General features: G+C 44.2%; 1 protein-coding gene across 1 annotated transcript in view; it reads right to left on the minus strand.

Moving 5' to 3' along the window:
- Positions 1-7,048: 7,048 nt before the first annotated feature.
- LOC142588509 (eukaryotic initiation factor 4A-III) overlaps positions 7,049-27,523 on the minus strand; it is a 61,350-nt gene continuing 40,875 nt past the window's right edge. Inside the window, exons 6-10 of the mRNA XM_075700321.1 lie at positions 16,991-17,129; positions 9,493-9,608; positions 9,069-9,176; positions 7,233-7,360; positions 7,049-7,136 (exon numbers count right to left, since the gene is read on the minus strand). Coding sequence (XP_075556436.1) covers positions 7,120-7,136; positions 7,233-7,360; positions 9,069-9,176; positions 9,493-9,608; positions 16,991-17,129 — 508 coding nt within the window. The 3' untranslated portion in view covers positions 7,049-7,119. The remainder of the gene's footprint in view (positions 7,137-7,232; positions 7,361-9,068; positions 9,177-9,492; positions 9,609-16,990; positions 17,130-27,523) is intronic.

Consider the following 27,523-nt stretch of genomic DNA (forward strand, 5'->3'; position numbering starts at 1 on the left):
AACACAATATGTCCGTACAGGTAACTCATTTTCTTCACCTGCTCCTGTACTTTCCAGTGTACCGCAAGGTTCAGTACTTGGACCTCTTCTCTTTTTGATTTGTCTGAATGACTTGTCCTTTGATTCCCCGGTACGATGTCGGTTCTTCGCTGATGATTGTATTGTGTACCACAACATTCAATCACCCCATGATCAGACTTCTATACAGGATTACCTTAATGCAATCGATAATTGGTGTCAGTCCTGGTGTATGAACTTAAATGCCTCAAAATGTACTCAAATTATGATTACAAGAAAAAAAGCACCATCAATTTGTACATATAAAATCAATAATGTAGCAATTAAGACGGTTGACAAATATAAGTATCTGGGTGCAGTCATTGACTCGAAGTTAACCTGGAATGCTCATGTCCAATACGTCGTTTCGGCGTCGCTAAGGAAGCTATGGCTAATTAAGCACCGGCTCAAGCATTGCACTAGTAGGACTAAACTCGCTGCCTACACGACACTCATTAGACCACTGCTTGAATATGCCAATGCTGTGTGGGATCCCCACACAAAGTCCGGTGTCAACAAGATTTAAAGCGTGCAAAAGAAAGCCCTTAGATTTATTTATATTTATAGTAGACGAGTCTCGATCACTGATCTCAGAACACGGTCTGGCCTCCCATCGCTAGAATTTCGGCATAGACTGCATTGCCTACAAACTTTGTTTAATATTGTTACTAGACAAACAAAAATGGATCCCGACATCTACATCAATTTTAATAAAACAAGAGAAACCAGACGCAAGCACAGCAAAACGATTGTGATGCCACAGACTACAACTACTGCTTATCGCTTGTCGTTTTTCCCTCGAACTATAGCAGAGTGAAATGCTCTACCGAAGTCGCTTGCATGTCCTCGGTTGAATCATTTGTGTCTGCCATGCAATCTTTGCAATGAAGCGTGTTCGTTTTAGAATTACCATTTTCATATTTTTGTAATTTTGTACATGCCGTCTTTCCCGATGCAATAGTCTGTATCTTTAAGCATCTCTTTTTTCATGGTTCCTTGTAACCCATGTTTTTGTTATTTTGACTTGCAGTGCCGACTTTGTACTCACTCACTCCTGCCTGGACTGCCAAGAGGCAGTTGGCAGTATTTATTAAATAAATAAATAAATAAATAAATAAATAAATAAATGTTCATGGTTATACTGCGCTCAGTTTTACAAACACGATACTAAGGAAGGACAGGACGTGGACGGACGAAGCGCAAACTACCAACTGTTTGATACTGTTAAAGAACGCGCTTATATACAAGGAGATATGGTGCAGGGGGGGGGGGGGGTTGGGGGCTACATATAAAAAGATATGACAAGGTGACGACATGTGATTATAGTTTGCGCTTCGTCCGTCCACGTCCTGTCCTTCCTTAGTATCGTGTTTGTAAAACTGAGCGCAGTATAACCATGAACGTTCACCAACTAGCCCCCTTCATTGCTTTACTAAATAAATAAATAAATAAGATGAGAGGTTGACAGTCCACTCAGCACGCACATTAAGCTTGGTTCCGAAGAAATGCTCTCTGAATGTATTAAAAAAAATACTGTAACTGTGAAATTTGTGCGCACAAGATATTCGCATTGTGCATGCTAAACTAAATGCATGCACGAAGCTAAAGGGCACAAACTTAAGAAGGCTAATGCTTAGTGTTATGCACAATGTGAGTGGGCACGGTGGCACTACTAGCATGCGGTGCACTAATCCTTTCATCTCCATTGTTCAGCTCGCCCTTGGTCTGTGTCTTCATGGCACCAACAGCAGCATTGACCATTCCGGGATGGCCTTTGCCACCCCACCGGTGAATGAAACGCATGTCCACGTGTGGGATACGCTGACGTTGCCACATTTTCATCGGCCAAGACACCTTGAGATGGCAACATGCGCAGACTGTTCGGCGCCTAAACTGCTGCGAGCGCCACCACAGGAGTGGACTATATATATCCTGCACAGGCATCGCATTGGCAGTGGGCGTGGCAGCACTACTAGCATGCGGTGCACTAATCCTTTCGTCTTCATTGTACAGGTGAGAAGGCCTTATGGAAAATGCTTCCGCTGTGGAGACCGCTTTTTGGTGGTGCTGCCGTACCCGCAGCTGTGTAATGGGGTGTTTGATATAGCTGTATTTCTGCGAAAGTTGCTATTGTTATCAGGAGACATCAAAACAAACCCCATCCCTGAACTAAAGGACACTGTTCAGCAACTGAAGGAAATTGCTGCTGACATTAGAGAAATAAAGGAAGAATGTCTGGCAGATATAGAGAACAAGTAAGATGCCATAGCACTTCTAGAAAATAAAGTGCATTCTTGTCAGACCGAGATTTCCCGCATGTCACGTAATAGAAACCATGGAAAAAACATTGATGACCTTGAGAACAGAAAAAGGAAAGCTAACTTAATAGTTTATGGCATACCGGATTTGGAAGAAGAAACGACCTACAGTATTGAGCAAACAGTTAACAAAGATATCATACAAGATATTCTAAATCTGGATCCAGTTACCATCGAACGCATATACCGGTTAGGCAGACCGCACGCGAAAAAGAGTAGGCCGGTAATTTTTAAACTTCTAAATTCCCGCGACAAATCGACAATACTGAAGAAAGGTTTTAAACTTAAAGGCGCGAAATGTGCTATTGGGGAAGATTTTTCCCCTAAAATTCAAGACATTAGAAACTGTGGAACAATGCCAAAGAAAATCGCGACAAACACAACAAAGTCTTGCTTGCCTTTGACAGATTGCACATTAACAGTCGCGCCTTTGTTTCGGATGACGAAACCAATTACAAAGTACCCCTAAAAAACCAAGTGAATCAAGTGAATTAAACAGCCTGCCAATGATATGGGGAAGAGCTCGATCAAACAACTAACCATCATAAATCATAAATGTAACTAACCATCATAACTCGGGAAGTAATCCATGCAAAGCGTCATGTAAAAAGGATACGTAACTCTATAAAAATCATGGATCATGCCCATCCAAAACTAACAAACTAGCATGAGCAGTAGCACATTTTCGACAAGACAGCCGAAGAGGCCAAGGAACATTATTTTCATGTAACGCTGCCTAACTTTTTGACAAACAGCCCTCATCTATTCTGGAACCATTTCCGCCCTACTAAAGACACATTATCGGACTTGTCTCCCAAGGGAAAAAAACGAACAGCGCTAATGCGAACTATAACTATTTTCAGTCGAACTTCACAAAAAACGATGGCAACCTTTCAGACATTAGTAGCAGTCCAACATGGTGCATTGATCCTTTATCGTATCTGATACGAATATCCTTAACACGTTTCTCACCCTTGACCCTAAAAAAACATGTGGATCAGATGACATTCCAAACCATTTCCTAAAGAGATACGCGGAGTGGTGCAGCCGATACTCGGGCCTGATATTTGGAAAATCCCTATTGCAATCATCCTTACCTGACTGGAAAAATGCGAAAATCGTCCCAATACACAAAACAGGAGATACCTCATTGTCCCCTAATTATCGACGAATATCTCACTAGCACAGCTTGCGAGATGCTCGAGAATATCATCTTTAAGCACCTAACTTTCTTGACACTCACAACCTTTTAACGCCACACCAGCATAGATTCTACCATGGATTGTCAACCGTCACCGCAGCTTTCGCAAGTTGTGCATGATCTCGCATTTAACAACTGCAGCCAGAGTGATATATTATTATACCTTTCGAAAGCGTTTGATCACGTATGCCACAGTAAACTATTAGAAAAATTACGAGGTTCTATTGGGGATGGCGAAACTTTAGACTGGCTAAGATTTCTTAACTAGGCACAATTCATACTATTTCAGCATATAGAATCTGCAACAGTGCCCGTCACATCAGACGTCCCCCAAGGATCCTTGTTGGGGCTGCTTTTTAATTTTCATCACTGACATAACCAGAAATATTGACTGTAACATCAAACTGTTTGTTGATGACTGCATTATCTACCAAACAATTAACACCTACAAAGATAATGTTGCGCTTAGCAATTCACTAGACCAGCTAAATGAATGGTGCAAAAAATGGCAAATGACGATAAACACAACTAAATCAGTTTCCATGACAGTAACAAGAAAAAAAAAAAAACCTTATGATTTTCCGTACTTTATTAATGGCACAATGCTAACAAAATTTCACCAGCATAAGTACTTAAGCATCACACTAACTTCTTGTTGTGTCCGTGATTAGTTCTGGTTTCGGTCCTCGGATGCGGACGGCTGCAGCCGCATAGTGGCAGTGTCCGTAACTACATGTGAACGTTCCCCACTGTGCCGATAGGTGGAGCCACATCCCTGGCAAGGCCTGGTGTGGGACAATGACATGGACAGTGTGTTCGCGCCGAGTGATGTAGTGTGGTCGCCATCTCTCCGACAAGGCTACGTTCTTTGAGTGTTCTATGTGCGGAATAAAGTAATTCCCCGTACATAACACTTCTGACCTGAGATGGGATACACACATTGCCAAGGTGACCTCGAAGGCGTTACGCAAGCTATTTTATCTCCGAAGATGTCTCCACCTCGCACCCACGTTGACTAAGCTTCTTGCATATACTACTTTCGTTATACCGGTTTTGAAGTACACTAACACAATTTGGTTTCCCCACTCCGAAACTCGAAAAAGTACCGTGAAAGGTGCTGCGGTTTATGTACAAGTATAAACGCAGATTCACCCACTAACCTTGCGGCTATTTCGGGTTTAGCGACACTACCACCGAGAGCAGAACAAGCACAGCTCAAATTTTTTAACTTGACTCACAACTATTATAAGATGGACCTAACAAAATACAAGTGTTTCGCAGTCACAATCGAGACAAACATGTACACACTATAGCAGAAGATTCATGCCATAATGACACATTCATGTACTTATTTCCCCCTTGTGATAAGGGAATGGAATCGCCTCGACCCTTCAGTCATTTCTGCCGACTCATTATCTCAGTTCACATCATGGTTAGAATCCATATCAAGTAATCAGTAAGTCTTCACATAATATACTTTTCAACTCTTGTAAGCTATGCTCATTATCGTGAAGCTGTTTCCTGTAATTTTTGTTCCCATTTGCTATCCTTTTCATGATGTATTCACTGTATTCCTGCATGTCTCCTAGACATGCGATATCTATTTGTTTTTATATGCAGTTACCTTGTTCTTTTGTTTTGCTTATTGACACTCTATTTGTATGTGCACTTTTATTACCATGCACTTCATTTTTGTATGCCCACTTGCTATGGTCCCCGATGGGACTGGCAATATTGAAAATCAATAAATGTACCTTGCTCCCTGCACTTCCACTTGCCAGCTAGCTGCTTTCATAAAAATGTATATTACATTAGTGTAGTTTTAAACATATCAAAGATGACGAGTGTAAGCTGAGAAGAAAACAGCACAGCTAGTACTAGGACGAAGACAAGACAGCACCTTTGTTACTCACTCATCATCACACTGGCAGTTCCACCATGGCTGATGCTACTGAGGTGCAATGCGCTGCGAACTTTTTTCACCCATAATGCCACACAAATTTTAAACAAAAATTTATATTTCTACTTTGCTCAACACCCCAAATATTGTCTGCAGTGGAAACACTTCTCAAGTCCGGCTGTGAGAAACACTGCAAGATGTAGCTGGGGGGCCTGCCAGAAACATTCAAAACACCATAGGGGGACATCTTAGTGTTACTGGCGATACAGCTTTCATCAGTTGCAGCAACCTTACCATATCTATGCTTCAACATGAATGACGGCAAGTAGACAGACACTTGGAAAATAAAAGGCTAGCATGCTGAAATGAAACAGTACGCTGAAAGCAGCAGTGTGCTGTCTCAATTGGCCCATGTGAAACAGCTGACATATCCATACACTAGTCACGACTTTCATAGTGGCTGCTTCATAGCTGCACTAGACGTACGCTTAGCAATGTTGAAATGGAATTCTTTGCTGCCTGCTAGTGAAACGAGGCAGCAAAGGAAAGAGATGCCTCAGTCTGGTGCCAACATTCTAGACAAGGGGGGCTTGTCTTTGTCGAGGCAACAGCAGTCATCCTTGGCAAACTATATATAGGCTCCTCGCCACAAGTAGAGAGACCCCACCCTGTAAGTTCAAAACTCTCAAGGAGTGTACCAAACCAAGATGCAACTTTAAAAGGTACATTTACAAGCCTTTTCTTTCTGCTCAGTCGCTTGCAATGTGCCCGAAAAATTTTGCTACCCCTTGAAGTAGCGCTGGCAAACAATACTTTGTGTGACAGGAGACTAGAGATAAGAAAGGACAGTCCACATGAAAGAATTTTCTTAAACATATGGGCGCACTTTGATCAAACTTTTACTATGTATTTTGACATGATTTCAAATATGAAATTGATCTTGTGCAACAAGTAATCCTCAAAATAGACAATGTTTTTAGAGGTAGAGGCGAGTCTCTATGAAAGATGTTCATTATGGTCACTGGCCATATCAAAATGAAATTGAATGATCAGAGTTTGAAGTGCTGTGAGAATGAATGGCCTAGACTGATTTCGGCCAAAGTTATAGCACATCAAACTTCGCACATCGGAAGCAAACTTATGACAGGTAAACCAATTTCACAGCAGACAATTTGTATCAAATTTGTTTTACCTATGTATTCTGACATGATTTCAAATATGCAATTGATCTTGCTGTGCAACAAGTAGTTTTCAAAATATTAAAATATTTTTTTTTGTGAGCTAGAAGTGCGCTCTATGAATGATGTTTGTTATGGTCACTGGCATATCAAAATTACATTGAATGATCAGAGTTTGAAGTGCTATGAGAATGAATGGTCTAGACTGATTCGAGCCATAGTTATAGCATGTCAAACTTCACACATTGGAAGCAAACTTATAATGACAGCTAAACCAATTTCACAGCAGTCAATTGCTCACCTTGACTTGTGCATGACATCGAACTCGCAGTTAGTGAAATTGAGTCCCAAAATGTACGTTCAATGTGACAGAAAAATAAGGTCCCACGTAAAGTGTAAGATAGGAAAAATGTTTTATTTAGCTTTGTACATGAATTAATGATGTGCTTGGCTTGTGTGAAGATTTCAGATGAGGTCAGCAACTGAAAACAAAAAAAGAAAATACCTATGTTGCAGTAAGATCACAAGCACCAATGATTGGCAGCAAGAAGCCCAAAGTAAACTAACAAAGCTCTTACCATTCATGGGCATTTCATCAATCTGGGTACTGTAGTACTGTTCAATGTCTCTCAAGATGCGGATGTCGTCATTTTTAACGAAATTGATGGCAACACCTTTCCGACCAAAACGACCAGACCTTCCAATTCTGAAAACAAACAAAAGAAACAGTCCGTAAAAAAGGTTATATGCCTAGATGAAATATTGTCACTTTCCAAGATATTTGAGATAAATTACTTTTCCTTACAGAGAAATATCCTATCGCAATTTCATGCTCCCTTTATGGTCAAAATGAACAACTTTCTCTCTCAGCAGCTACCAACAAGCTCACCATTAAAAGGTGTGCAAGACCTTCAAAACTTCAAAAGATATGAAACAGTAAAACCTCGTCATAATGCTGCTGAAAGGGCAGCCAAAATTACTTTATTACTATATTAATTATTGCTCTTTATGCCAATATGTGCCCAATGGGGTGCACAACTGTAAACATATACAAGGAGACATGCGGCTCGCGTAGAGCTACGCGGCCACATATGCCATGAAGTTTTTGTAAAACAGCAAGAGAATCTTCACGGTGCGTAACAGCACTTTTTAGCACCTGATGAGACTGCTTTTACGATAGCTGCCTTCTGTTCCAATGTGACAGTCTTTTATCTCCAATTGGCTCATCTTAGTGTCATGAAACTGGCGAAATGACGACGTGGTCGAAGAAAACAGATTGCGCGATTTCATAAACTCAATAAATAGTTGTTCCCAAACATATGCAATTTTTATTAATTTTTCCAAGGCCTTCGACAAGGCTTCCATAAAAAATGTTAAATTAGAACAGGTTTTACAAAACCCAAGGCTTACAGCCTGGTTGTCACCCTATCTTAATAGCCATCATTAGCATGTGATCAGAGGTTGACTCTGGCGTCCCTCAGGACTTGGTGCTTGGCATTCTTTTATTTTCCATCATTATGAATGATATTGTAGAACACACTACAGTAAAAATCAAGTTGTAGGTGGATAACTGGGCACTTTATTTGTAAGTCAAAATGCCCACTGACCAAGAGCAGTTTAGAGGAAGCTTTAGCTCGGGTGATCCTATGTAGATACAGGTAAAAGGAGAATTCATTTTTCTCAGCAACCACTGCACCAAATTTGACGAGGTTTGTTGCATTTAAAAGAAGAACTGAAAATCTAGTTACTGTTGGTTTCGAACTTGTTATGATGGTCGTCAATCTTTTATTTGCATTTCATTTAATTGCATTCTTTGCTCGGTGGTGCGCATTCGTGTGCGCTGTTATCTTGAAAGTGATCAGACAGCTAATACCTTTATGCGTGGAGTTTTCTCACTGCTGTTTGCATTGAAGCAATAAACAGCACCAGGTATTTGCTTGCTGCTGCTGCGTTTGCTTACACCAGTGTTTTGACAGTGAGTGTGTGCGGTCATTGAGTGTGATGGGTTCACATTTGGCTGTGCACGCTGACACCATGCTTGTTGTTCAGTTAGTAAGCGAATGTTTCAAAGTTTATATGGCCAGTCAAACTACTATCCTTATTTTGTATAACTGTCTACTAATTTGCTATCCCAATCGATCCTTCGCCTTTCAGGCAAAACTGCAACTTTATCCAATCGTGGTAACCTTTTTCCAATTCTTGTAACCTTTTTCATATTTAAAACCGTACTACTGTGTTCACTCTGAAGGAGCATCCAGCTACAAAACATTCGTTCCAAAACTCGTTGCCATGGACAGCATGTAAATGACAACCATCGTGCAATCATTGCCTGTACTAACCGAGCGTTTGTTGTAACTGCAACCATTATAAACGGGCTTGAGTATATTTGAGATCGACTGTATTACTGCACCCACCTGTGAATGTACAACTCTCGGTTGTTGGGCAAGTCATAGTTGATGACAAGGGACACCTGCTGGACGTCAATGCCCCGAGCCCAAATATCTGTTGTGATGAGCACTCGGCTGAAACATATCAAAGAAGCTTGCTTAATAGGCAATACACAAAACCACAAAGGAAAAGTTTCATTTGGCTTAACTGTATAACTTCTTAATTTCAATTAAAACAGATAATTGTTGGCTTCATATTGTAAAAATCTGACCCACGCCCTTTTCTCAATTATCTCGTGTGCAAAGTGTGAATTTGCACATAGAGCAAGATTGTTATGCCACAATTGTAGTTAAATTTTCAGTAGGAAAATGAAGCCTGAATTCAAGAACAATTACAGCTAGACACACAATTACAGTTAGCAAACTCATGACCAGCTTGAGGCCGGCTCACCTCTGGCCAGAGCGAAACTCCTTCATGATGGCGTCTCGCTCCTTCTGAGGCATGTCGCCGTGCATGGATGACACGGTGAAGTTGGCTTCCCGCATTTTTTCACTCAGCCAGTCCACCTGCGAAAAACACCACCATGGAATGGCTGCAAATGACACGAATACCAGTTTTCCTAGTAACATTTCAAGCGGACTCAGTATTGGACCAATAATGTGCAAGGCCAGTGCGGCACACTGTGTAGCACCTACGTTGGCCCTGTCTTCGTTGACGCCAGGGTTTATCCTCTGCATCTCCCCTCCCCACGCAATGCAACGCCAGTTTCCATACAGGAGAATAGGAGTAGGCACACCAAGCACTCACGAGTAGTGCCCGAAAACAAGTGGGGGTTCATGCTGCTGCAAAACAAAGCACCAAGAAAGCTGCGACACGAAGCCGTTGCTATAGTGCCGTTGAAGCCGTCGCTATTGTTATATTACCCTATCACTTGCATATTGAACAAACTTTTCCAGAAAAGCTGAAGAAAAGCTGGGAGGTTGCGTTTAATACGTAGGGTAAATTTTATACGAACTTTTGCGAAAAAGAAAATTGAAAAGATAGTAATGACTGAAAAATTTCTATGTACACTATTTGCAAACAGTGATAACTTTCCAGTCTTCTATTCTTGAATGGCACAACGCACCTGATTACCATCAATCCCAGATACAGTCGCCGACCGTTTATTCAAACCTCACGGGGACTGCGGAAATGTCCGAATAAACAGGTGTCCGAAAAAGCAGATTAAGAAAAAAAAATTAAATCCTTTATTTCCACGCACTTATTCGGACTCGGCAGTAGGCTTGAAGAAATCGTGAATGCGCCATTGCACGCTGTTCTGTTTACGTGGAATCAGATAAGCCTGAATCTTGGAGAGGGTCGCACGGTCGCTATAGGCGGCTGAAAGCACAGTCACTGCTTGTACATGCTCCGCATGCGACGGCAGCGTAGCACATGGTGCGTAATCTTCCGACTCAGAGTTATCATTCGGCGGTGCAGCAGAAACCTGACGAATGATCTTGCCGTCGTCGAGTTCTGCGCATGTCAATACAGCAGTGTCAGCACCTATGAAACTGTCAAATGAGATGGTGTCCAGAATCACAACGCAACCGCTGCGCAGGTCTCGGCAGAACATTTTCCGCGTCAGTAGGGAGCACATAGGAAGGTGACAAATCTTAGGCCTCCCGGCACCCGCTTGCCGGCATTCCCCAGCGCAGTCTGCGCGGGCACTGTCGGCGCCATTAGACCCTTGACGCGATGTTTACGTATGCCGCGTTGGATCACCGAAACCTCGACACAGAACACAAAGCAAACACCACCTTGCCGACACCAGTCGCACAAACGAAAAATGCGGCCTGCTCACAGCGTCTAGCGCGAAGAAACAAATCAGCTGCTGGATTGTCTTGACATGGCTTACTAAGCTGAAACTGGAACTGCTGTAGAGCCACTCTATCGAACCAGGCAGCAACGATGATGATGAGCAGGGATTTCCAGTAGTGCCACTTCGTGGGGCAGCAAGGAGGCTCCGTTCAAAACAAAAATGGCGTTCAGCAAGTCGAACCATGCGCCGGTCAGAGTCTGTGCACGGTGCTCTCGATCAAGTTGGCTCAAGGAGTGTCCGAAAAATCAGACGAGAGGTTGCAAGGCGTCCAAACTTTCGGCAGTTGTTATACATTATGGTCTATGGGGAGAATGGCGGTGCCGCAAAGCTGACCGAATAATTGGGCATGTCCGAATTTTCGGAGTCGGGAAAATCAGTCGGCGACTGTATATTGAAGTGTACATGGACTTGGGGCGGCAAACTATTGTGCCAAGCAATCCCGCATCAGTGATTACTTCAAGTAATCTTTCTTGAACATACAAAATACAGGTCATTTCTTTTTGTGGCAAGTTGAGACTTTGTAGGGAAACAGTGGAAACCTACAAGATGAAATCATTCCGCCAGGGGAGAAACAAGCGCTGGCGTCTAGGATGAAATTTGGCGTGCGGACATCTACAGTGTTGCACCTGATGTGTGAAACGGAGTATAGGTACTAGAAAACATAAGGAACACACTGGTAGGAATACTTCTTTTGATATAACATATATTAGTGATTTTATAGCAATTCAATCTTCACTGTTCCTAATGTGGGTACCCTACTGTCTGATCTAAAGCAGAACTGAAAAATTTTCAAGCATAAGTTCCAAAATCTGTTCCTACCATTGTGTGCTTTGTACACCAAGCTACGAGCCACAACAAAAATTATGGCTCTAGCTGCCTTGAAGGCAGATATCACTGCCACAAATCAGCAAGAAGTAAAAAATTGGCGTTCTGAAGAAAGAATAAAAAAGAAATGCATTCACTTTTAATCAAAAGTGCACAATTATTTTGCAGTATTTTGCAGTCAAAGTGGCTAAAAGCCACCAAGAATGTAGATGCTCTGACTATGGCCAACCCCCACCCCCACCCAAATGTGGCAAAAACATTATTTAGCGCAGTCTGCAGATTCCTGGTAGCTTGCATCGCGCGCGCTGCAGGAACGTTCACAACGGGTTGCTCTTCTGGTTGCCGTTCACACGGGGTGAGCACCACGCCAACGTGACATCACCACAGCATGCACATGTGATAACTATCTTTTGGCAAGGCCTTATTCTCATTCGCTTTTGCCTACTATGACGCTGCCACCGCACACCTTGCATTTGACAAACGATATCAGTGCATTCACCGCGTCTAAACTGACGATAGCGAAGCCTGCCTCGGCGTTGACTATTGCGGCTGTAACGTCATCGGTGAGAGTGAGGGAATACAACTTTCGCTTTGTTGCTGGCGCTGAAGCAAGAACTTGCAAGTTTTTTTGGGGCACTTATCTCCCTCTGCAGCAAATCTGCACGCTACAACATTGCAGTGTCATGCCGAACGTGGCCACTGTCTGGAACACTTTCACTCGTTGATAAGCTGCCTAGGCCTACTTTGCCATCATCCGTGGCTTCGGAATCGCTTGCGGTTGGCAGCGCACTATTCTTCATGTTTTCTGAACGAATCGAACGCCTTTGAAAGTTATACGCTGATCACTTTTCTTTTTGCCAAGCTTATGCCTCGTGGTGAACTTCCCCGGCGGATCGGACATCGTTGCGGACCTGTCACAAACCTACTAGATGCGCCATCAGGTCGCCCAAGGAGTGGAGCAGACGACAGGAACCTCGATTACCCAACCACAGCATGCATTTCCAGCCACATGCGCCAGTCTATGAATGGGACTGCGCGTTTGGACTTTCCTTTCTCGCCGGATTTCAATGTCGCTGGTGAGCCGGCGGAGTTGCTTTTGACGGTAAATTGAAGAAAGACTCCTCATTCCAACGAGACCAAGATGCCTAGGGAAAGCCTAGGGAAAGAGCGACGCGCCGCAATAAAAAGGGTTTTTTTTGCACGCCATTCAGCTCACAGTGATGTTATAAATTGATATTGTGCGCAAAATACTCCCCCTTCCTCCCACCTCAATATGGAAAACTTGATGAATTATAGGAATAGTAGCTGTAGGTATTAGAAATGTCATTTTCAAAACTACTTATTTCGAGATTTTTTTCGCATCAATGAGCTGTGTCCCTATTTAATAGGCGATAAACGAAACGCGCCGCTGTTTCCTGCTGCAGACTGCGATCGTATACATTTTCCAGCCACAAGATCCAATGTAAACGAGAAGACGGAAGGCGCGTGCAATCGAGAGCAGTATATAAGCCGCCCGTCTCACGTGAAAATGAAGGCGCGCAGTTTCTTATTCTGGTACCAGAAAATCTTCACCCAAGTCGTAGCCCGCCGCATTCACAGCTATTGCCACCAAACCTTTTGCGATAAGCCTGTTCACCTATCTGTCTTACAGCGCGTGGTGCATAGGGCCATTGGTAGCGTACTGCACACTTTTAGGAGGCGATAATCCAATGAGCCGCCATTCCCTGCTGCAGGCGGCGTGATGTGGGCATCCTGTTTTGCTTCGGTGGCATCCGGCATCACCCACTAGCTTGATTTCGCTTCAGTTTCCCATCGCCCTCTTAAGGAGGAACGTGGCTTTTGCATCGTGAAAGAAGGGGGGAAAAAATTTGTTTTTTTTTTCAGTTGCTATAACTCTCTCTTTTATCTGATTCCGAAATATCATCACTGTAAGCCACGTAGAAGCGCTCTAGAAGATTTGCTTTATCAGCCAAGGTGGCGAGAAATTTTGCAGAAATCAAGAAAGAACAGCATTTTTCAAGCCACAATATCTCCGGAACAGCGCTACCGAGCGCTGCCATCTTGGTCTCATTGGAAAGCACATTTCTCTGTCTTCAAATCTGCTGCTTCAGCTACCTCCTCCATACAGAAACAAGTACACAAAAAGGAAATGATTGAAGGTTGTGCCGGAGTCTGCGATTGGCCGTGCCCACCACATGACTCCAGCGCAGTTCGCCATTGGTCCGGCGTTCAAGTCGTCTGCTCGGCTCTTTGTACCTTGCAAGTCTGGAAGTCCCAACTCACCGTAATCTTGATGTGTTGAAACGGGCGCTACGCAGTACACATCGCAGTAGTGTGGCCAATCCCTATGTTTGTGGACGTCTCAGACCTGCAGCTAAGCATGCCGAGCATCGGCGACACTAACATCGCGACCAAGATTCGCGTGCGGAATCCTCGGACACGCGGCTAAGCCTTTCAGCACTCAGTGTTTCGGAATTCGTGACCAAGCACATCGCGCACGCAATCCTCAGACCTGCGGCTAAGCATTTCGTGCAAAGGAGTCTTTGACTCTGTGATCAAGCACAGCGCGCGCGGACATCTCAGACCCTCACCTAAGCATTTATGCATCACGCCTCCGACTGCGCGATTAAGCACGTCGAGCATCGACTCCTCGAGCCTGCGACTAGGCATTTCGTGCATCGTTACCTCGGACACTGCGGCTAGCTACTTCGCGCTTAGGCACCTTGGACTGCGTGACTAAGCACCTCAAGTGTCCACTCCTCAAGCCCGCTACTAGGCATTTCGTGCATCGGCATCTCGAACTGCACGGCTAGGTACTTCGCGCGTCGGCACCTCGAAATGCACGACTAAGCACATCGGGCGTTGACTGTCAGCGAGCCAGAAAATCGTCTCATGTGCACAAAATCAAAGGGCAGACATCCAAAAAACCACCTGTAAGCAAAGACAGCAAAAACTACAATCCTGGTTAATTTTCAGAGATGTGAACTGCTCCAAAAACTTTGAGAGACGTTTTCTCAAAAGTGTGTTTAGGGCATTCTGCACTGTCTGTGGGAAAGGGTAGCATGGGAATGCCTGGACCTATTTTGAACCTGTTTGTTTTTATGCATTCCCTGAAGTGTGCTTGAGGGTATGACAGTCTTCAATACCTTGCTGAGAGTTTAGTTTTTTTTCTGCATGCTAATTTGTGAATGACAAGTTCTGGTACAATTAGTGAAGGTGAACATGGTGTTCTGTGTAAAAAAAATAAAGCAGTTAAAAAGTTTTGGAACTGTTGCACCCTGTAGTGCTCTTTTCAGCAAAGATTAAAACTACAGGCAGCTCCCTGGCATGTTTCGTTACAGTGCCAGGTTTTCCACAAGCGGAACGTATGCATACCTGCCAACCTGGTGAGATTAAAAATTGGGAGACTTTCTATTCGCGCCAACGAGGGGGGAGGGGGGGGGGGTCAATGAGTCCTTTTGCAGGGACCTTGCAATAGCAGGCTCTGCACCCTTCAAAAATTTGTCCGAGTAGCTTTGCTCAAAACATGGTCCAGACTGACAGCCCTTCACTAGCAGCAGGTGTTGGAGGGTTGTGTCGCACATTGATGAGCGGAATTCAGTCCTAGTTTTTTTGCGCCGTGCTAAAATCCTCTCACACTCTGCCTTGCTATGCGGTATCACGAGTAAATCGAGCATCACCTGAGCAACTCGGTGAAACACGTTTTCCATCAGTGTTTTTCATTTTTCTAACCATAGACTACTGCATGTCCCACCTTTTTTCATTCAGAATGTGCTCTTGAAGACTGTACACCTGTAGTGTGGCAAACTCAGCTTCAAGAGCATCTAAAGCGTCTTCAGCAGATTCACTGGAATCTCGGGGCAGCAGCTGAGGGAAACTCTGAATAAAAAAACGAAGGCTCGAGAGCGACGCCTCTGAAATAAATTTCAGGTTGGTCATCTCCGCGTTCTTCAGAGTTGTGTTTCAGAGTTGCGTCAACATCCATAACGCTTGGCTTCGTCGCATTTCGGAAACATTTTCCGTAGAAGAGGCCCAACGTGGTCGCTGACACTAAGGGGTAGGTTGTGTTCGACGAGGAATCCCGTGAACAGGCACTCCACACGTATGACACTGTCGTCACAGTTGTTCCGGAGAAAGTTCACTATGTTGTCTTGCTGCTCAGCGGTGCGTCGTGAAAACGTGCAGTTTCAAGCCGCCTTTGCCACCATGTGCTGACGTTGCATCCACACGTTGTACAAAATGCATAAGGTTCTTCTTTTCTTGATGTCAAGAAACATGGAAATTGAGAAGTATAAGATCGCAAAAACTTCTGCAAATACCTTTTCTTGGGCACACGAGGATTGTAACTTTACACGGTGCACCACATACACACAGCCTAGCCAACACTAATCATACACACAAGCAGCAGCAACAAGATGCACCGTGGAGGAAGGCCTGCATGAAATACAAGAGCTACATTGGCTCTGGCTTTGGCCGGCTTACTAGGCACCGTAGTCGGCTGCTTAGTCGATGATACCGATGGTGCTAGTGCGGCCGTTGTTGGTGATGCTGACGATTACGATGTGGCTTTAGGTTTCGCAGTTCCGGTTCCGCAAAAACCATTATTGTGCGAACAGAGACCACTTTTCTGGAAATATAAGACAGTGATCGTACAATCGGAAAGTTCAGTCAAAAATCTGGAATCTCCCGGGAGAATCGGAAGGGTTGGCAGGTATGCGTATGTAACATTTTGTAACTTGAAAACTAGTTAGGGCATCGTAATGAAACTGCATATTTCTTTATTTAAGACACTTCTGAGTGCGACTGCCAAATTTCGGTGCTCTAGGTCAATGAACAAAAAAGTTAGCTCTGATCCCTGCCTTCCTCCTTAAAAGTCGCCACGCAATAGGATAACAACAAAAGACGTCTCAGGCCGCCATAGCATCATCACCAGCTCGACACATGTCGGCGTTTAGTGCCGCAATTATCCACGCGACACTTCGCATTACGTAGATGTCAACAATAGTTGCGTCTGTCAAATTTTTTCTGTTACTTCGGATTGCTTGTTTTCTCCAGAACGTATGGACAAGGTTTTGCTGCGTTCGAACGTTTGCTATTACAATAGCTCCTTGCTTGACTAAGGAGCTATTGTATCCCTGCTCCTGTTTGACCAGGAGAAGCCAGTACAATTTACAGGCTGGGAAACATGCCACCAAGTGGTCAAGAGAAGGCACGGTTGTCTTAAGGCACAAACACTAGCTCCGCCTGCACTCCCTAACCTACCTTTCTCTTGGTGTTGCAGAAGATGACAGCTTGGGTGATGGTGAGGGTGTCGTACAAGTCGCACAGCGTGTCAAACTTCCACTCCTCACGCTCCACTGCTACAAAGAACTGCTTGATGCCTTCCAGGGTCAACTCATCACTGGAACCAAACAAGAGTACATAATTAATAAACCCAGGTGCTGACACGCGAGTTATGCGACACAATATTAGACGTGCATAGCATGTCAGTTTCGTGGACACATTTTATGCTGCCCAGTACAATTTCGTTCGTACTGCATTTACCTATTTTTACGTGCCCCCGAACCTAATTCACACTAAATTCTCACAAGTTCAAAGTAAGAAAATAATGTGCACCCAGATATTACATTTGCATAATCTGAAAAAAATAAAAATTGCCGAATTTACTTTAACAGAATGGAAATTTAATTACACCAAATTTCACATCATTGCCTCTATCAGCCCCTTATTGCTATGGGTCAAAACTTGACATCCTCTGCATAATCTCAAGTTTGAATTCCACAAATAATTCCACAACGATCGCTAACAGGATGGTGGCCCCCACCTAGACTAACCAATTTGCCAGTTTGCCCATTAATGCACACAAGACTCACATAACGGAAAAATGATGCAGCTATGTTGCCATCAGCACAACACATAAAATACCTCCCTTACTATATGAGCTTTTGTTATGAAAGTGCTGCATCATCACACCCAGCACACATAGAAACTTGTTCTGTTGCCATCTTGTGATGCAATGGCATTTGTTTTGATAGTAGGATGTTACTAGGGTTACGAATGTGGTTTCAGTTTCATATCCAATCTTGACATGCAGGCATTTTCGGGACCCATTGTCTTGGAAAAAGACGTGCGCATCAGGATAGATAGAATATGATAATTTGTTTCAATGAACTGAGCAGCAACTTGCAGGACAGCTCCTGTAAATGTAGATTGTTTTATCAAACCTCAAATGGTAAAATTTTCAAACCACCTCAAACACTGCATGGCTGGCATACCCTGCTAAATACAGTGAAACCTCATTACTAAGAACACCACTTCAACAAACTCGTCAGGAATTCCCTGTTGACTGCTTTTTCAAAGCACCAACATATCAGTACAGTACAATCTCCTTAAACCATACTCGCTTAAATGGCAGTTTCATTTTAAAAGTAGCAAAGTCAAATCCCTGACTAAGCGGCCATTGAACATCAATGCATTTTGTATCCGCATGAACCGTACCAGCTTATTATGTACGTACCAGTTAACATATAGTGTTTGCACTTTTTGTAGTGCCATCATGGCGATAGGTCGGCCAGGCAGAAGAACGAACCTCAGACATCAGAACGACCTCCAAGCGCAAACGCAGAGGGTGCTTGGAAGGGTGAAGTCACATTAACATCAACATCAGTTTGGTGAAGAGCCAGAGAGCGTTGTGGCTGGTTAGCGGTGGCCCGTGTTGTGGCGTCGTGCAAGCTAGGACTTGCGTCATGCCGAAGCTAGGACAAAAACTGGGTGCTCCGCTGTCGGTGTGCTAAACAGGTTGCGATATTTGCTACTGATAAATGTGAAGCGCAATATTTACAACGCGCTTATACATTCTCGATTAACTTATTGTTTTCTATCTTCTAGTTTGGTCAACCACTACACGAACTAACTTAAGATCAATTCAAACACTCCAAAACCACGCACTGCGCGCGATAGGTAACTTAGAACGTACTGATACCACTAAACCATACTATAACAAATATAAAATATTAACAGCATCAAAACTTCACCCTTACAAGTTATTCCTCAAAATTTCACGGCGATTCTGGGAAGACAAGTGTTCCTTCCAAAGCAAATACCATGGCAGAATGACAAGCTATAACCTCAGAAAAACCACGTTGCACAAAAAAATATGGAGATCAAAAACTAGCAGTTCAACTTCCTAACCTTCTAAATGACTGCCCCCTTGGTTTTGGACCTGCTAAATTCTGGAATTTCAAAGCAAAGCTTTAAGAAAATGGTAAAAGAATTGTTACTATCCGAAGACTAATAGAAATGTTCTACAGGTATAAAACATTTTCGTACGTTTTTTTGTTGTTGCTGTGCTTCCAAGTGCTTAGAAAACTGCGTAAACTTTAACCTTTTTTCTTTCTTTTTACAGGAATTGTGTACTCAAGTGTTGGAAAATGTGTACTACTTTAATACGATGTGTGACCTCCTTAAAGCCTGCCACTGCGATTTTGCTGCCAATGTACGGGTGGCACGGCCTAGTCAGGCAAATTTTTGCCTTTAGCTGTGTCCCCAAAGACAATCTGCATATTGTTGGTTGGTTAGTTGCGGTTTAATGGCACAAAGGCAACTAAGGCCATGCTGCGCCAGCCACAAGACAAAAGGAGACGCAAGATTAGAGCAGGCAAACCTGCATTGCATTATAGTTCGTGTAAATAACCAGTTGTCACTAAAAAGTGGAACAGGTTATTAAATGGCACTAGCGGGTCATCTGCCAGTAATAGGGCAGGGTGTAAAGGCATATTTAAATTATATAGGTTGTGTAAAAGCTTCCGTCGCTGTGTTTCAAACTGTGGACATGTTATAAGGATATGTATTACTGTAAGAGGTTGAGTGCATTTTTCGCAAGTCGGCGGGTTTTCTTTTCGAAGGAGAAAGTTGTGTGTTAAATGTGTGTGTCCAATCCGAAGTCGACACAGGATAGCCTCATAGAACAGTTGCTGGTGAGCGCATGACTTCCACTCACCAATTACAGGTTTAGTAAGAAGTAGCTTGTTGCTTAAGCAATGGTCCCATGTCTGTTGCCATTTGGATGTCAAGGCCTTAATAATCGCTGTGATACTATACCGATATGGAAGCGCCGTGTTTGTTATGTATTTGTGCACTGCCATTGATGCACACCTATCCGCTGCTTCATTACCCGGTATACCGACATGGCTTGGTACCCAGCAAAACCTAATTGACCGGCCGTATTTGTTTAATGTTACCATGTTTAAAATGTACCCTATTAGGGGTTCACATTCGGATTTCGCGTGTAGAGCCTTCAGTGTGCTTAATGAATCAGTGTATATTACTGTGTTTTCGTGTTCGTCAGCGATGCTCTTTTTAACTACAGTCCATATTGCGTATACTTCGGCTGTGTACATAGAGGCATGTTGTGGTAATCGAATGCTTATTTCCCAGTGTTCCGATACGGCCAACACATGCACGTGATTATTTGTTTTAGAACCATCGGTGTAAAATTCTATGTAATTTTGGTATTTCTTCTGAAAAGCGCGGAATTCTTGTATAATGTGTTCGTGTGGGGCGTCTTTCTTCTTTAAATGTGTCAATGACCAGTCGCATAACGGTTCAAAATTGTGCCATGGGGGCAAACGCTGTGGCTTTCTCGCAACCTGAAGGACTTCGTGAGGAATGTCATAATCCCAAATATATTCCTCATATCGCAGGACAAGCGGTTTAATCATGTTCGGTTTATTTGTGTAGTGTAAGCGTGAGTTGCACTGTGTGACGATGTTGTAGCATATGTGTTGCGGTGATGACTGAATTCTGAGTACGGAAGAGAATGTGAGTAATGCTCTGCGCTGCTGTAAGAGAGTTCATTACATTCAACATATAAACTTTGAATAGGTGACGTTCTGTACGCACCACTTGCCAGTCGCAATCCAAGGTGATGTACTGGATCAAGTCGTTGGATATAGGACTGTCTGGCTGAGCCATAAACCACGGAGCCGTAGTCTAAAAGGCTACGCACAAGAGACCGGTAAATACGTAAAAGGCAGGTTCGGTCGGAACCCCAGTGCTTATGAGATAAAACTTTCAGGATATTCAATGCTTTATTTGCCTTAATCTTTAGTGTTTTAATGTGGGATAGGAAGTTTAGTTTTTTGTCGAAGATTACGCCCAAGAATTTATATTCTTGTTTTACCGGCAGTGCAACATCATTCAATTTTAGAACGGGGTCTAAGTACAATCCTCGTTTTTGTGAGAATAGCACTGTAACAGTTTTTTTAGTAGAGAAGCGGAAACCATCTTTCTCAGCCGACTCCATTAGTTTATTTATTGTTATCTGGAGCTGCCTTTCACATGTTCGTAAGTCAGAGGCGCGGCACGCTATTTGCAGATCATCAACGTATATGGGGTGCATAACAGAGGGGGGATGACTTTGTTAACAGAGTTCATTTTTACTATAAAGAGTGTTGTGCTTAGTACGCAACCTTGTGGCATGCAGTTTTCCTGGATAAATGTGTGCGATAGCACATTGCCTAGACTGATTTGGAATGTTCTGTTGGACATAAAATCAGCGAGACAGTTTAGCATTTTGCCGCGGATTCCTAACGCAGCGAGGACACGTAAGATCCCGAATTTCCACGTGGTATCATACGCTTTTTCTAAATCGAAGAAAACTGCCAGGCACTGCTGTTTGTGTACGAATGCCTCACGTATTTCGTGTTCAAGTCGGACGAGGTGGTCTGTCGTTGAACACCCTTTTTTATAGCCGCACTGATGAGAATCAATGGAGTTCCATATATGAAGCGTGAAACAGCTTGTCAGGGCAATGGGTCGAAAGCTGCTTGGGGATGTGGGGGATTTACCTGTTTTTAAAAAAGGCACAACTATTGCATTTTCCCAACATTTTGGCATGCTTCCGGATTCAAATACTTTGTTAAAAAATTTAAGGAGAGTATCTACGGCTGCTTGGGAGAGGTGTGCGAGCATGGAATGATGAATCCGGTTAGGACCTACTGCAGTTTTCTTGCCAGCACAGAGAACCCTGTTAAGTTCTTGTACCATGAATGGAGCGTTGTATTCGTCGCTTGACATGCTAGCAGTTGGTAGTTTCTCCTTTTCTGCCGACAGTTTGTATTTTAGGAACGTGTTTGAATGGTTAGCTGAGCTGGAGACGTTGTAGAAATGCTCCCCAAGTATATTTGCTTGTTCTTATAGTGTTGTTTGAGTGCCTGAAAGTGTAAGTATGGGTATAGTGTATGATGAGTAGTCCCCCTTGAACTTCCTAACCTGTTCCCACATCCTTTTGGATGTGACGGTGCTATTTATTGTAGATACATATTTTTGCCAGGAAAATTTTTCTGCCTGTCTCCGGATATATTGAGCTTTCGCTTTGGCTTGTTTAAAATTTAGAAGGTTGTTATATGTTGGGTACCTGCGTAAGATTCCCCAGGCCTTATTTTGCTGCTTTTTTTGCTACGGTGCATTCATGTGACCACCAAGGATTAAGCTTTTTCCGAACAACGCCAGAAGATTGCGGAATGGCCTTTACAGCTGCAGAAATAATACAGTTAGTAAATTTTGCATTAATTTCGTCAATGCTTAAGTCTGTTAAAGTAAGCTCCTCCAGCCTGGCACTTTCTGTGAAAACAGACCAGTCTGCCATTTGTAGTTTCCAATCGTGCGGTTTGTGAGATGTAATGGGTAGCGTTAAGGTGAGGTTGATTATAGCAGGTAGATGATCACTGCCATATGATGTCTCCAGTACATCCCATTTAAGATCGGTAAAAAAGTTGGGAGAGCAAAATGCTAAATCAATGCAGCTAAAAGTGTGTGAACTCGGTGAAAAAAGAGTTGGCGCACCTGAATTTAAAAGACAGATGTTATTAGTCAAAATAAAATCTTCGATAAATTGTCCTCTTTGGTCATTCTTATCGCTACCCCAAAGAGTGCAGTGAGCATTAAAATCTCCAACTAAAACAAAAGGCTCCGGTAGCTGGTCAATTAAATCTTCCAAATCTCGAGTTGTGAAATGGCTATGGGGAGGAATGTACAATGAACAGATGGTGACAGTCTTAAATGACAAAACGGTGACAGCTACTGCCTCGTACGGAGTATTTAATAAAACGTTCCGGGTGGGAATGCCGCTTTGGACGACAATAGCGACACTTCCTGATAAATGACTGGAGTGCTTGCGGTCTTTTCTTACGACAGTAAAACCTTTAAGAAAATGTGTATGTTTGGGTCCTAGGTTCGTTTCTTGGAGGCAGAATGCCACTGGTGATAACTTATTTATAATATCTTTGCTGTCACCTAGATTTCGGATTAGGCCTCTGCAATTCCAATGAATGATAAAAGCAATCTTATTGGAATTGGAAAAAAAAATTGCTTATGTGCGTGAGCTTAAAGTTGTAGGTGACGTGTTTTGAAAAAGCTGATTACCCTAATAAAGGGTGGTAACCGTTCAGGTTACCTTTCCCTTTCTCACCGGAGTTACAATATGTTTCTCCTTCTGTAAGCGCTCCAAGGAGCGCCGGTCTTTTGGCGTCAATGACGCCGGGCTTTTAAGATCGACCTCCATCGCCTTTTCCGAGGCACTGGATGATCGAGAGCCAGGCGCTAAGACGCGCGCCTCGGGCCTTGGGGTGCGGTTCAACTTCGGGCCCTGTGGCAGTGTGGTCTGCCGGCCCGTCTTCCGTTTCTGATGGAGCAGCACTGGCTGCAGCCATCGAGGGGGCGGTTGGGGTTTCTACAGGGCTACCGGACGTGGACCCTGTAGATTCCTGAGACCGGTGTGGCGCTGCCCCTTGCCGCGTCACACTGGCATAGCTTACTTGAGGTAAGTGCACTAGCCTTTTCCTCGCTTCATGGAATGAAATCTTTTCCTTTACAGTTATTGCAATTATTTCTTTTTCTCTTTTCCAGCAAGGGCAACTCCGTGAGTAAGCTGGATGATCACCCTTGCAATTTACACATTGTGCGGGAGCATTGCAGTTATCAGAAGGATGGTCATTGGCACATTTCACACGTTTCTTTGCCTCTGCATGATTGTGATCCATGCTCGAACCTCTGGCACTTGAAACACTGCCTCGGGTTCGGTATGTACGGCCTCATGTTGATTTTCAAATATCCTGCGTCGAGTGAACTAGGGACTGTGCTGCTACCAAATGTCAATATCACATGTTTCGTCGGAATCTGTTGGTCATTGCGTCGTAGTGTGATTCTCTGTACCTTAATTACGTTTTGTTCCTGAAATCCTTCGAGGAGCTCTTCATCACTGAGGTTCAGGAAGTCTTCTGATATAACTCCTCTGCTTGTCTTCAGTGAGCGGTGTGGAGAGATTGTCACTTTGATGTCACCGATAGTGGTGAGTTCGGCGAGTTTTTTTAGTTATCTTTTTTGGTCAGTTCAAGGAGGAGGTCTCCGCTAGCCATCTCCGAGGCTTTGTAACCAGCTCCAATTGTGTTTGCTAGGCATTTCGAGACTATGAATGGTGACAGTTTTCTTACGGTTGTGTTGCCTTCACTGTGAAGAATGTGGTATTTTGGGAATGAGTTTTCGGTTGGTTTTAAGAAGAACTGGAAAGTTGCTTCGGTGCAACCTCTTTTCAGAGGCCGATCTGAAAGTCGCGGGAACGCTTCTGCCATTGGATGGCTTGAAAATTCAGTAGCGGTGGTAGCCACTCACCACCGAGCCCAACAAGGGGACGCTGCAGGTTCCAAGAAACCTGCAGACGCCAGCTATACACCGCCACTATAACCTAATGTACATATCCAAGGTTGAATATATGACACACGGTTAACCCTTGCCGCCCGGAAGTACGGAAGTGAGGAGAAGTGAAGACAGGAAAGATGAAAAGGCTAGAGAGAAAGACAAAGATTGAAGAGGGGGACAGGAAAAGGCGACTGCCGTTTTCCCCCAGGTGGATCAGGCCGGGGGTGCCGTCTGTGTGAAGCCGAGGCCAAAGGGGTGTGTTGCCTCCGCCGGGGGGCCTAAAGGTCCAAACACGAAGCATCAGCTCAACCCCCAGGATCCCCCTTTCCCTAGACACTGCTAAGCCGTGTACGGCTACACGTGGGAGGGTCCAACCCTCGTGTGCTTCGGGTACATGGTGTCGCAACACACCAAACGCCTGCTGACGCAGACACCCCTGCGGGGAATCTGCATATTGTCTTAAATAAATCAATAAAGAAAGAAAAGAAAAATTGAACATTGTTCGTGCTATCTACCGTTGACTATGTTGTTTGGCATATGGAATGCGAAGGAGAAGATGCTCGGCAGTGCTGCTAGGACCGCGAAAAGATGTCGGCAATGAGGTTCAACTTTTCGAGGTTCGACTTTCCGCCATCGTTGCCTCTGTTATTGCCATGTGTCGCCTAGCGACAGTGATGAGGACGACATGGAAAGCAACAGCACGGGCGATTCAGGCCCGACAGTGGCAGAAGCTGCGCATTATGTCAGCCTCAGGCAGGTGTTTGCTGAAAAGAGGGGGCTGGTGGAAAAGCTAACTTGCAGCTTAAATGAGTTTGAGGCCGCTGTTGTCGCTCCTAGGCCGCCACAGCACCAAATGAAAATAACAGACTTTAGTCGCTTGAAATGAATCAAATCAAATCAAGTTTATTCATAATGTTAAATACATAATGTTTAAAAACAGCGCAAGGATGTACACTAGACAACAGAATACAGTTGCCGACTGATTTTCTGGACTCCAAAAATTCGGACATGCCCGATTGTTCAGTCTGCTTCGCGGCACCGCCGTTCTCCCCATAGACCATAATGTATAACAACTGCTGAAAGTTCAGACACCTTCCAACCTCTCGTCCGATTTTTCGTATGCTCCTTGAGCCAACTCTATCGAGAGCACCATGCACCAACTCGGACCGGTGCATGGTTCGACTAGCTGAGCGCCATTTTTGTTTTGGACGGAGCCTCCTTGCTGCCCCACGAAGTGGCGCTACTGGAAATCTCCGCTCATCATCATCGTTTCTGCCTGATTCGATAGAGTTGCTACAGCAGTTTCGGTCTCAGCTTAGTAAGCCATGTCAAGACAATCCAGCAGCTGCTTTTGCTTGTTTCTTCGTGCACGACGCTGCGAGTAGGCTACGTTTTTCGTTTGTACAACTGGTGTCGGCGTGACGGCACGGTGGTGACTGCTTTGTGTGCTGTGTCGAGGTTGCGGTGATTCAACGCGGCATACGGAAACATCGCGACAAGCGTCTAATGGCGCCGACAGTGCCTGTGCAGACTGCACTGGGGTATGCCGGCAAGCGGGTGCCGGAAGGCCTAGGATTTGTCGCCTTCCGATGTGCTCCCTACTGACGCCGAAAATGTTCTGCGGGGACCTGCGCAGCGGTTGCATTGCGATTTCGGACACCGTCTCATTTCACAGTTTCACAGGTGCTGACATGCTGTACTGACATGCGCAGAGCTCGATGACGGCGAGATTATTCGTCAGGTTTCTGCTGCGCCGCCGGACGATGACTCCGAGTCGGAAGATGACGCACCATGTGCTACACTGCCGTCGCATGCGGAGCTAGTAGAAGCAGTGACCATGCTTTCAGCCGCCTATAGTGACCGTACGACCCTGTCCAAATTCAGGCCTATGTGATTGCGCGTAAACAGAACAGCGTGCAATGGCGCATTCACGATTTCTTCAAGCCTGCTGACGAGCCTGCATAAGTGCGTGGAAATAAAGGGGTTTTTTTTTCTTCATCTGCTTTTTCGGACACCTGTTTATTCGGACATTTCCGTAGGCCCCGTGAGGTCCGAATAAACGGTCGGCGAATGTATAGACCGTTTCATCAAGCGAGGAGGATAGGGCACGCGGAGAGTCTTTCCTCCTCTCTGGCTTGGGCGATCCGGCGCGGCGCTGCTTGGAAGTATTGCTGTCGCTTGCTGCGGAACTATTTCGAGATGTTTTAAATGGTACTTTGTGAAATTTACGCCAAGCCCGTTCATATAAGGTCGTCAGGGAAGCCTTTCGGTGGATCGATGACTAGAGTAGGAGGAAATATCTCTTGGGGGCGCGAAAATGTGACGCGTTTTATCAGACGCGGTCAAGCCCGTTCATATAAGGTCGTCAGGGAAGCCTTTCGGTGGATCGATGACTAGAGTAGGAGGAAATATCTCTTGGGGGCGCGAAAATGTGACGCGTTTTATCAGACGCGGTGTACGCACATCATCAGTCGCGGTGTGTGTATGTGTTGTGAACTATTTTGCTTATATCGGTTTTAATTCAACAAAGAAAACCGGTGCCTCTGTATTAGCATCATGAAATAGTAAATCTGCTCACTATCTGATCGTTTGGCATAGGAAGTAAAACATAAAGCATAAGAGCGCATGCTCGTGCACGGCCAACCTAAGGCAACCACGAAACATCTAAGTGGCAGGCGCTATCGAATTTTTGTTATGCACCGGCATCGTTCTCGCGCATTTCAAGTCTAGTAGGGTTCAAATTACCATATGTCTACGCTAGCCTTCCTGCATGAGGCCGATGACGCTGCTCAACACAGCGATCACTGCGTTTGGTGAACCAGCACGATACGTATGTAAGCTGTGCACTCCGGCATTGTCTTTTTGGCCTGCATACAGCCATAATATATGAGAGGGATCGCATAAAAAGAATGCGATGCCTATTTTTTAGGACAAAATTTCCGTAATACGTGTGTGTGCGTCGTAGAGAATGGAACAAACACAACCGGAAAAAAAAATCCGGTTATCATTCTCTTTCTCGAAAAACCAAGAGAAAACGGACTAACGCTGCAATAGGACCTCGCATAGTCACGCCACACAATGTTTATAAATATATAATTG

This window comes from Dermacentor variabilis, chromosome 7 (assembly GCF_050947875.1).
Source record: "Dermacentor variabilis isolate Ectoservices chromosome 7, ASM5094787v1, whole genome shotgun sequence".
NCBI lineage: Eukaryota > Metazoa > Arthropoda > Arachnida > Ixodida > Ixodidae > Dermacentor > Dermacentor variabilis.